The 11881-nt window shown below is 41.7% G+C and overlaps 1 protein-coding gene across 2 annotated transcripts; it reads right to left on the reverse strand.

Annotated features, from left to right (window-relative positions):
* Positions 1 to 975: 975 nt before the first annotated feature.
* LOC133911948 (probable E3 ubiquitin-protein ligase ARI2) lies at positions 976 to 7039 on the reverse strand. 2 transcript variants are annotated; one of them, XM_062354449.1, is made up of 7 exons: positions 6548 to 7039; positions 6406 to 6438; positions 6016 to 6295; positions 4866 to 5346; positions 2403 to 2951; positions 2159 to 2331; positions 976 to 2014 (listed from the first exon to the last, which is right to left on the reverse strand). In XM_062354449.1, exons 1-7 carry the CDS (start codon positions 6719 to 6721, stop codon positions 1854 to 1856), a joined length of 1851 nt encoding a protein of 616 aa, XP_062210433.1. In that variant the 5' UTR covers positions 6722 to 7039; the 3' UTR covers positions 976 to 1853. The 2 variants fall into 2 exon arrangements, with proteins under 2 accessions (XP_062210433.1, XP_062210434.1); XM_062354450.1 differs by lacking the exon at positions 6548 to 7039 and having other exon boundaries at positions 6016 to 6261; positions 6352 to 6433.
* Positions 7040 to 11881: the final 4842 nt, after the last annotated feature.

Raw genomic sequence — 11881 nt, forward strand, 5'->3', positions numbered from 1 at the left:
ATTCCGGCCCCACGTGTCATGTAGCTGCTTCTGCTTGTCACAGAATCTCAGTGCTTTGGGTGCCTCAAATCCCAATGCAATTAGCTGCTGCCATGGCGTCACTGGCCTGCACCAACTGTTCCAGAAACAGGATGCAGGGGCAGCGTCCCATCTCACATGCATGCGCGCGTGGTACAACGCACGCGTAAGCGCATTACAGCAATATCTGATCAGCTTCTTTTGGTTTTGCACAAGTAATGGACCCGTCTTTTTGTAAATCATGCTACAAAATCATAGTTGCTCAAAAGCCGTTCGTATTTGTAATGTGTATAACACGATGGTTTTCTGACGTGCTGTGTGTATCTTCGGAGGAAGAGTCCGGGGTATCGTTTTATTCCATTGTCTTAGAAAAGATGGTTCCGTAAACTAGCCACTTGGTGGTGCGTCTCCAATTCTCCAAAGGAGGCAGAAGAACGCACGCCCGTTGCTGCTTTCTTTCCCCAGCTCAGTTACAATGATCATTATCAGGACCAGAGGCCACAAGTAGGATACAATGATGCTGCCAATGACTACAAAGGAAGCCGTGCCAGTTATAACGACAAAGGGAACCTTGGTAAGCCTAATTATCTGGATAATCAAATCTTAGTGGGGGATTAAAGAAACGTCCCGGCGACAGACATGCTCGAGGTTTCATGTGCTCCTGGACCCTTTTCCTGCTAGTGTGATCATCTGCTGGCTGTAAATAATCGCTAGAAAGAGTAGGTGAAGTGAAATACCGGCAGTAAGGGATCCGAGTCATGTGGTAGCAATGCACATTTGAAACCAACTCCAGGAGCATTTGATTATGGAAGCCTCTCAGGCCGAGATCCAGAAAGATTCTTCTCATCGGTTTTCCAAGCTGTCAGAGACTAAACTTACCAACAACTGCAGTAGAGTGAATACTCCTTTCTACGATGGCAATTGTGTCGTATTGGCGAGGTCAGACGGCTGCATAGCTGGAGCAAAATTTTCCTCGGCTACATAGCAAGCTAGAAGCTAGAGAGTTTACAAACTGAAGGACAGACATCTCCTATCGAAGAGGATATAAAGTGTTCTTTCATGCACTAGATTCCCAAGTGTATGAATCGTACAAATGCTCCCCCGATTCCAATGGGTCACCATATGCGTGTCTTCTTGCACGGTTTCTAGAAAGCTAGCACGGCAAGATGCTACCTAGCTAGTGCAAGCGACGAAACCTATCCTGAACAAGAGAGATTAAGATTTTACCTGAAGTGCCCTGAACACCAGATTGACATCTCGCAGCGCCTCCCGTTTCCACAAACGCATCTCACGGTTCACCATAGAACCAGGCATGCATGCCCAGAAAACTGAGTTATCCGAGTTGGAATTGAAAACTGACCTAGAAATCAGCCGGTCTTGGAACAAGACAGTAGCCACTAACCAGTTTGACACACGCAGGTAACATTTAGCATGAGGAATCTGTAGCAGTTGTAGAACATTGTACACTGTCACTATAATCACCCATTTCCAGGAAATAAACACCACATGAGAGTTAAAAACCAGTTCCTTCATCATGCTGCATACATTAGATTATATTTGAAATTGGCAGCACAAGGATGGTAAAGCTCTCTTCCAAAATGTCATCGTTTTGCTTGAGGGGTAGAATTAGCTTTATCAGAACTATGAACATTGGGTCGAAATACTTCTACTCTATTTCTTGGGATCCTAGCACCAGGGTAAAAAATTTGCAATGAAGGCACACCTATGGTGGTAAGGCACCAAAAAAGAACAGTATTTTTCCTTTATGTAGCTGAAGAAGCTCAGGTCAGCTGTACAGTTGCAATGCAAGGAATGTGCAATCGAATATTGAAGTTTCAGATCTTGTCTGCCACTTCAGCTGGCACATTGAGATCAAAAAGCGCACCACCTCCACCATTAGCATCTCCCCTCTCTCGCTTGTGAGATGGGTGCGCCCTATTATCAGAACTCGATCCATGCAACTGAAGAATAGGCCGCTTTCCCAGAATAGTCGATCCTACAAAGCATGTTCAAATATGCATCAGCAACTAAAAATAAATAAATGAAATAACTCTAGGTCTGGTGATCCTTCTCATATGATCATTAGCTGAGATAAGAAAAGAAATGTCATATAAAATACCAGATTCATTATTATACATACCGGGTTGGCTCCTGTGTACATCCTGACTACATTTTATTGGCTGCGAACTTTGTTCAGCAGAATCCCAACAAATATGGAGCTCTGAGGCCCTATCGAGGCCCTTGGATTTGTATGGAGCAATGTTGTGAGGCGTGCGCAGAGGATATAACAAATCATTCTCAATGCACTGATACCTGCAAAACAGTACGCTCAATACAATAATTTTGAAGGCAAACCGCCAAACTTTGTTGAGAAGAGTTCTTACATTTGCTTGCAGAGCCTATCTACCACATTGGAAAGATTGATGACATGCTTCATTGTATCCATAACCTCATCATCGGTAAAATTTTGAAAATCCTTCTCAAGGAAACCAGATAGTCTTTCAACATTAAATTCTAATTGTTGCTGCAGATCCTCAAATAAGTTTTGCTTCAGTTCTCTGTCCTTGGGAGTCATCTCGTCCTTGAAAATCTCATCACCAAACATGTAGAATGCAAAAGGATAAGAATATGAAAGCACACGCCTTGATCTGAATAGCCTGTTTAATCCATTTATCACCCAAGAGTAATCTTTTATTTTGGACTCCTTATTTTCAGAAATGGAAACCTTTCCCTGGATGTCACCCTTTAGCTTTGCTTCCTGCTTAAGAGAATCGGTGTGAGCCTTGTATCTGTTGTGGTAGTGCATATATCTATAAAGGTCTCGCCTTGCTTGCTCTGTCTTCTTAGTCTGATCTTCAGTGAACCGGCCACAACTGTGGCCACTAATACTTGACCATGTATGGTTTCTACCAGTAGCACCACCACATAACCAACTACATCCAAAAGCATCACATCAGCAAAATAACACTTAAATCTTAATCACAAAAGGGAGGGAATAATATCTCGAAAGAAGAAGGTAAGACATCCTCAATCAGTAGAGCATGCAACTTTCAGGACAACATAATGATACACCAGGCTTAACAGTTAACATAGCTTTTCTGCCTATCTGCCACATGCTTATGAAGGGCCCATCTAGACTCTTTAAAAAAACAATTAAGTCGGTAGTGTCTCTTGTACTAGCGTATGCATTCGGTCTCCATACTTCCTACAAGCCTCTAGTGGGCTCAATTATAAAGAAAACTATAGTACTTTCAATAAGGGATTTGCCGCCATGTTATATGCCCATCCTACAATCCTGATCAATAAGAATACGCAACTAGGACCACCTCCATATATGCTTCTGTCAATGCTACATATGACTAACAGGCAAAAGACTCTATTCATTCTCTCCACTAGCGACTAAATTTCTGTAACAATCTAAACGGTGATCTCTAACCAAAAGAAACTATCGATTAACAAATATCTTATTCTTATCAAACATGTACTTAAAAAGAACAATCAATGGTACTACCAGCTTAGCAATATTGACAACAATCATCCCGTAGGCAAGCTACCAATCAGTGCTAAATGAATCAGGGTCTAATTGATCAACGAGACTAACACTATGTACCTTACCAGCATTTAATTATACGCTCATGGTTTAGATCTAGAGACTACCACCATACTATGTGCTCTTGTTAACATTTAACTTACTATGTCTGCATATTCCATAGACAATAACCTGAATCATTTGTGCATACATTACTTACAGGCTTTGATACAAGAAGAAGGTAAATTCACAAGATTTTTCAGGAAACAACTTGCAACTAGTTATGAAGGTGTGACCATGCTATAATACAGCAGCTAAACTACATTACAATGATAATGTACAGCACAAAAAACTAGAAAAACAAGAAAAATAGTGTTTTACTGCCAAAATAATAAAGCGGAAGACTTCATCACACAAAGAACGCCCCCATCCAGGCTAATCAAATCTAGGAACTACCTAACTATCATTCTTCCCTTTGACAATAAACAGCTCCATCTTCTAGATAACTAAAAGTGACAGGAACAGCCGTGTTGTTGATGTAAAATACAAACAAAGTTTATCACGAAACATGATGCTTGAACATGTATTCCTTTGGTAATCATCTACCCACTCTACTAAACAATAAAAGGCGTTTTGAAATTTGTGCAATCAACCTTTTAAACTTTGGCTATCCATATCTCTATGAATATTTAGATTTGGCATATAAAATCGGTATATGCAGACTTGGCTTGAAAAGTACTTCATATAATCCATAACTTTAGAAGGCTTTATAGATATGATACAGTAGGAATAATTGGTGAAAATGGCATTATGGGGACCATGTCAATGTCCGAACAATCACTTATTTGTGACAGGGGAAAAAAAATAAAGTACTTTAAATCGAAGCAACAGCTTGTTCCTTTCACAAGCTTCTAGTGTCATGGTACTGAAAGGATACAGACAACAGAGTGATATCAACTCAATGGCAATTCAAGTGATCATAAGGCCTCAAGTGCCCAAGTAGACTGGAGCATATCTAAAATTACCGATACACCACAAGCCATAGAAAAAGGATCCGACACAATTAAGGTAAAGCCATAGACCTTCAGACGATCACATGAGCCTGTTATGCTATACCATTTCATAGCACATCAACAGACTTGAAAATAAGAAAAATGATTCAGTAAGCTCTTCAGCAATCCATGCATGCAAGGAGGAAGAAGAAAAGTATGAAATGCTTAGTTTACAAGAACACAAATCAAAGCATTTATTAGCTAGCAACAATTGGGAATTTGTTTGCATGGAAGAAGCAAAGATGAAGAAGCATAAGGAATCTCACCAGAATGATTGTCCACATATACATGCAACCAGGTTGCAGCCACCATTCTTCTCCACAGGTTTGTGACACTTGGGACAGGGCTTAGTATTCACTGTTATCCAATTAACTGTTTCTGATTCATCACGGCATTTCTTGATCCAGAGCTCCCACATCATGCAGGAACATGGTGAGTGTGCTTTTAAGGAACAGTTAAAACAAAACTGGCATCCACAAGTGCATTCCACCTCACAATAAATATCACCTTTGACACGAATAGCATTTCCACAATGTGGTGTGCTTGGGCACCACTTGACCGTATCATTATCCTCAATATATGATTCCAGTAAAAATCTTTCAAAGCGTCCTGCGATATCTGGACGCCTTGCAGTGACTAGTTTCTGGATTATTACCTCATCACAAATAGCATTACACTTTGGAGCCATGCATCTGACACGCCGGCTCTGGCCCTCATTTATTTTCACAATGAAATATTCAGTCCAACCTAAGTGATGAACAGGGAACGCACAGGTAAATGGCTAATCAGAGAAAACTCAGTGCAACAGAGCTAATTCATAGGATGTTTGTCCCTTTGTGCATGTGGTGGTGGTGGTATGTTTGTGTGGGTGTGGGGGGGGGGGGCATAAATAGAAGTTGTCATTCATACAACTTAAACTATGATAGAATTGAAAGACAACTTAATAGAAAGTTCAGATAAAGTATATGGTGAGTGTATATGAATTAGCAGGTCATTCTTGAAAAAATGCACACAAGGATGCAATGGTTTATAAAAGTAACATAATGACTATTCATGCAAATAGTAAGTGATACACCGATACCTCCTACTCCCCTAACGTCTGTTTCATGCATGATGCAGATGCCTCAAAATTATACAGGTGAGCTAAAGGAAGAAACAGTGCTACTCTGTTTTCTTGTTACTATGAGAGGGGGAAGTTGTTAGCAAACAACACACCTTCCACACACTGAATAAATTTGTAACTTCTAATGAGCGAAATTCAGAATGTTAATAAGCATAATAGTCATAAGGTGGCATTCACCCAATGGCTTTACTACGAACAATGAATTACACAATTTTTCTATCAGAATTAAATGACAAGAACAAAAGATGAAAATGCTGGAATCATTTCAGGCATCCTAAACGGTCATTACTCACAATCGTTGCAGTAGTTGTGGCCGCAATCCATCTTGGAGGCGGCCGAGTGGGGCACATCATCGTAGCAAACGAGGCAGGTCACCTCCGTTGAGGAGGGTGGGCCAGCGGCATTATTCGTGTAATGAAGAGGAATACCAGCCTCTGAGAAGAGCCTGTCCCTGCCCTTCTGATCGAGAAGCTCGAAAATCCTCTCGACGTCCCAACGGTAGTGGATGAGAAGCGTCCGGGCGTGGTGCTCCTTCAATCCTAGAAGTTCCATCACCTTCTTAAGATCCTCCCTCTACAAACCCCAGTGGCCCAAACCAGCAAACGAAATCGGAAAAAGAAAACAACTACCATCAGAAATCGTGCACAGTGTGGAAATCGAATGGGGAGAGCCCCGGAAGTCACCTGAGCCGCTAAGAGGGATTCCTTGGTGATCACCTGCAAGCACAAGCAAGGAACGAATCCGTCAGGAAAACGCAAGCAATCGGTGGATGGGTCTTACAACGGACACAGACGCGGAGTGTAAAAATCAGGGCAAGGCGCGTACGGAGGTGGCGGACCAATGGCAGTCCTCGAGGTGCTCGTCCTCGAGGACCTGGAGGACGGACTCCTCTAGGGCATCATCCTCCTGATCGCTCAGGTAGCAGTCGTTGTCGTCTTCCTCCTGTTCCAATTCCGATAAAGACACCGGCGGCGAGGCCTCCTCGGCGTCGCGACCCATCTGGCGACACCGATCGGATCACCCCCTCCCCTCCCCCCAATCGCACGGCCGGCAATGGAACCCGCACGGAATGGGAGAGGGGGGAGGGGACAGATTGGCGGATAGGGGGTCGGGTGGAAGAGGCAGCGCAGGCGAGGAAGGGGGTTTGGAGAAATCGCGGCGCGGGCGGGGCGCGAGGATAGGAGGGAGATGGCGGCGGAGAAGCTTTCACGGGAAGCGAAGCGGGGAGGCGGATGCGGAGGCGTCGCGGGTGTGACCGGAATTGGGGAAGGCTGGGCTGGTGAGGTGCGGCGTACTGGTACAGGTACCGAAATGAAGGGGGTAAATGTAAAACTGGCACCGATAGTATGCGTGGGTTTTCTATTTTTTTGTTCTTTTTTTTTTTGCCTTTTAGTGGATGAAGATTTGGAGTTTGGAGACATGGATATTAGAACTCACAGTCACAGGATAGATGGAATTTCTTTCTCGAATTCGAATATAGACCACGAAGATATGATGGAATTTACATTCGATTTAACATTTTAGGAAGATGAAACTGGTTTTCTATGCTATACGTTGACTTCCATGAAATTTGCTTGGATTTACGGAAGCAGCACTCACAAAAAATGATTCAAAATGGGAACAATCTCTTGTTATCGTGTTGGAGTCTTTGCGGTACAATTTCACTCACCAAGATTCAAATCATGATCACATATTTATGTTAGTAAGTGAGTTCAGCATTTTAAGCATATGTCTCTGTCATACTTGTCAGTAGATATGGTACGACTAGAGGTGTATGTGGACTATGTGTAAAAGCACACTCGCGCGCTACTTTTTTGTCCTTTTAGTGGATGAAGATTGGGAGTTTGGAAATGATGAAATTTATATTTGACCTCACAGGTTCGATAAAATTTCTTTTCTCGAATTCGAATATGAACCGCAAAGCTAACAATCTTACATTCGATTTAACATTTTATAAAGATGGAAAGTGGTTTTCTATTTTGTATGTTGACTTCATAAGGTTCGCTCAGATTTACGAAAGTAGTACTCATAAAAAAGGTTATTCAAAATGGAACTATTTTTTGGTATCATGGTGGAGCCTTTACAATACAATTTCACCCACTAAAATTTAAATCATGATCACTTATTCATGTACACAAGTGTGTTCAGCGTTTTAAGCATGTGTCTCGGGTCACACTTGTCACTAAAGATGTGAGGACTAGAGGTGTGTGTGCGATGTAAGTGCAACACATCGAATCCTTCTTACATTTCTGTTCTCGCTTTGCATAAAAGTGTTGACTCAAGGGTTAGAATGCATTTGGCAATAGTTTTTAGAGTATATGCTAGTGTACAACGAAATAAACTAGCAAAGTAGGACTTCAAAAATTCTATAGCAAAGCTATATAAGATTTAAGGGCTCAAAATAACTGCCTCAATTTTAACGAGCAAAACTTTTAGCTTGACCTTAAACTAAACACCTACTTTATCTGTTCCGATTTTAACATGAGCTCTATAATCAGGTGCAGGAGTACAGTCTTCGGCAAATACATCCCTCAAGGAAATTTGGGACACCACCCGACCAATTACAAGGATTATTATCAGGCTTAACCTGTTTCGCGCACTCATCCGCCATGTGAGCCTCCCGATTTACAAGAATGAAAGAAAACGAAGTAAAATTCATGGGAGCTCTTGGACATCTTGGCAGATGCTCGAGGAAAGAGCGCCATCCGAGGCTGAAAGAATGTTTACCATGGATACATTGTCAGACTCAAGAACTAGGTTCTGAATCCCTAGTTCTTAACTGGCAAAACACAGTCACTGCCAGGCCATCACGAGCAGCCATTGCCTTCATTGTGAGAGCGCCCGGGACATCTTCATACCACCATGCTTGTGCCATGATCAACTCGCCATGGTCATTACGCAGAACATCTCATATACCTCCCTTGTTGGTTCGCTGACCAAAGGCGTTGTTAGTGTTAACTTCAAGAAGACCACTTCAGGCGTGCGCCAGTGCGTCGGGATTGTAGCCTTTCTCTCCGGTTTCTAGTGGATTAGCATTACATCATCCACCATTCTCGTAACACAGATGGTCGTTGCATTGGAACTCCACCGTTATTTCCCATGACGACGGGAATTCTTGACCAGATGCAGCAAGCATACAATGTCTCGTCCTCTGGTGAGAATAGGTTCTTAACCAGCAAGTCCTTGGCCCATGTTAGTGGATGCAAGGTTGGCGGCTTCTTCCCTGTTAGCTCCTGAATGCATTGCCAGAAACGAAGTGCCAAGGAACATTCAAAAGCCACATGATAAACCGATCTTGAGTTATTTCCACAATGCGAACGGGCTCTTAGCCCAGTGGTAAGGCACGGGAGCCTTCACCAGCTGCCGTGGGTTCGATCCCTGGCGTTCACACCCCCGTTAAAAGATCTCCAATGAAGACCCAGGGAGAGGGGATCCGATGCTTAACAAAAAGTTATTTTCACAATCCTCATAGAATGACGATGAAACAATTTAGCCTTAGTTGGTAGGAAATTATGAATATCTCACCACCAGAATATACGCACTTTCGGTGGAATTTTCATCTTCCACACATGTTTCCACCATAGCCCTCACCAGTTGAGGTTGATGGGAGGCCTGCAGAATGGCCAGATTCCATCATCTCAATATCATTCAGCAGTCTATACGCCGATCTTACCGAGTAAGTACTATTTATTTCATATGCCCAAGCCAAAACATCATCAATGACTATGTGACCAAGCTTGATTTGCTTAATGGCATCCACGTCCAGCTGCACGAAATTATCATTCAGTGCTTGAGTAACCATCACCTTTCAACCGAGTTTAACTTTGACCACTTTGACCAATGTATTATATTGCAATCGATCGAGATACCCCACCAAAAGTTGGAGATATAGGAAGCCATCTTCTGACAATGATTTGCCTGTAATTTAAAACAGCTCATTGAACGCGTCGGCATGGCTTGCGACACTGACTTCAGAAGTACTTCTCATCCGGCACAGCTAAGGTTCGGTTCTCCCCCAACCTTTGACATGGGTGCGCATTCGGTCAGCAACAAAATAGGAAACCACATTTGTTGAACAATCCACTACTATTGGCAAATCCAAATAACATTCTCCTAAAGCTTCACTTGTAATGGCAGCTGCTCATGTACATCCTGTTTTTTAGCTCACCAGTATTGCCACTAAAAAATATTGCCAATTTCTACTTATTTACTAGTTGGCATGATCCCCAATGATAACAATGAAGAATCATTACTACAAAAGCTATTTTTCGAGACAAATAGATTCATTTCTATAGATGTTTTATATGACAAAACGCCTGAGTAGTAGGCTGGAAGCCCGTGCAGTTTCAAACCGCCTGTGAAAACTTATTTTCACAGGCGATTCCTTATGTGAACCGGCTGTGAAAATGGCTCCATTATCACATGCGGTTCACATAAGGAACCACCTGTGATAATATAGTCTATTTCTACAGGCGGTTTACATAAGGAATCGTCTGTGAAAATAATTCATTAAAATAGTTCCTGTCCGCGAGGAGCTCCATTCAGATCGAGCTCACTATTATTTGAACAGTAGAGCTCAAAAGGCGGCCGTGAAATTCGAAAACAAAGGGGAATGTTTTGTTTTTCAATTCCTTGGAGGAGACAACTAAGGTAAGAGTATCTCATCCCTAGCTAGCATCTTTTTAAAATCTAGATTTAGATTTATGGCTTATTTAGGGTTTGAATAGGTTCTAGAGATGCTCATGGTTATAGCCATTTAGATCCTCAAATTAGCTTAAATTTGTGGTAATGTTTATTCAATTGTGTAGATTCACATGATTCTAGCATTATATTTTAAAAATGTAGCTTCAATTTGATGTTTTTTTTAGCCTCTAGGAGGTTTTATCATGAATGAGAATTTTTTTATATAGATCTAGATCTAGATGTAGAGGGATAGAGTAATGAATCCATATTTTTTTAAGTCATAAATTTGCGCTAATGTAGATTCAATTGTGTAGACATATTATAATCATAACATGCCTAGTTTTTTTAATTTTTCAAAAAAAATTTAAATTATGATTTTCTTATTAATTAATTAATTTATGTATCTAATTTTGTGATTGAAGTTAAAGATGGACAGAGCATGGATGTACGATGCGTCAAGATATGGAGAAATATACATCAAAGGACTCTCTATTTTTATTGAAGTCACCGATATTGACGCCTTGACTAAGAAGACAACAAAAATATATTATCCATGTTTTGACTGCAAGAACAAAAAATTATAGGACAAATCAAGCATAATCAAATCACACTTGATCTTGAGAGGTTTTATCGAGGATTACACATGTTGGTTCAATCACGGTGAACAACATGCAAGCGAACCAAACGGCGACATCGCTGCTGACCAAGGGGATGGTGATGATGAGGTAGTCGAAGGCGACACTGATGTTATGATGGATGATGATACTGATTTCGATCTGGAGGAAATGTTGCGTCATACAGAACCACATGTTTTAAGGAACATGAGAGATTTAGATAATTTTAAGGTGTTACAGAAGGCATTGAAGGATCTTTTGTATGAGGAATCGACTGGCTGTGATAAAGGAGTTTACGGCGTTACATTCGGTGCTTGAACTTCTAAGGCTGAAGGCTAGCAATGGATAGTCCGATAAGAGTTTTTCGGATCTGTTGAGTCTCTTGGCAAATATGCTTCCGAAACCTAACTCTTTACACACCACTACTTATCAGGCGAAGAAGCTTATCTACTCGTTGTCATTGGATGTGAAAAAAATACATGCGTGTCTGAACTACTATATCCTCTACCGTAAAGATTATGAAGCCTTGGATAGATGCCCAGTGTGCAATGCAAGTCGGTATAAGAGGAATGATTATTGTGAGGACGAAGATGCTTCCGCCAAGAAGAAGAAGAGTGATGCTGGTCGTGACGAAGAAGACACTTCTTCCAACACGGAGAAGAAGAGAAGAAATCCTACCGTGGTGATGTTGTACCTGCCAGTGATCTTCCACTTGCAGTGTTTGTACTCAAACCCTAGGGACTCTAAACTGATGTGTTGGCATTTCGATAAGCGCAAAAAGGATGAAACATGGCTTTGACATCCCGCTAATGCTAGCCAATGGAGAAAGTTCGATACCATGTATCCAGATGGAACCGTGATG

The sequence above is a fragment of the Phragmites australis genome, chromosome 3 (assembly GCF_958298935.1).
Source record: "Phragmites australis chromosome 3, lpPhrAust1.1, whole genome shotgun sequence".
Taxonomy (NCBI): Eukaryota; Viridiplantae; Streptophyta; class Magnoliopsida; order Poales; family Poaceae; genus Phragmites; species Phragmites australis.

Excerpts from the sequence above, each read along its gene's own strand:
- LOC133911948 (XM_062354449.1), bottom strand. The coding sequence starts at position 6,721 with ATGGGTCGCGACGCCGAGGAGGCCTCGCCGCCGGTGTCTTTATCGGAA. Across the intron at positions 2,952-4,865 it reads ATATGTGGACAATCATTCTG|TTGGTTATGTGGTGGTGCTA; the intron begins GTGAGATTCCTT and ends TTTTGGATGTAG. Across the intron at positions 2,332-2,402 it reads GATAGGCTCTGCAAGCAAAT|GTATCAGTGCATTGAGAATG; the intron begins GTAAGAACTCTT and ends ACTGTTTTGCAG.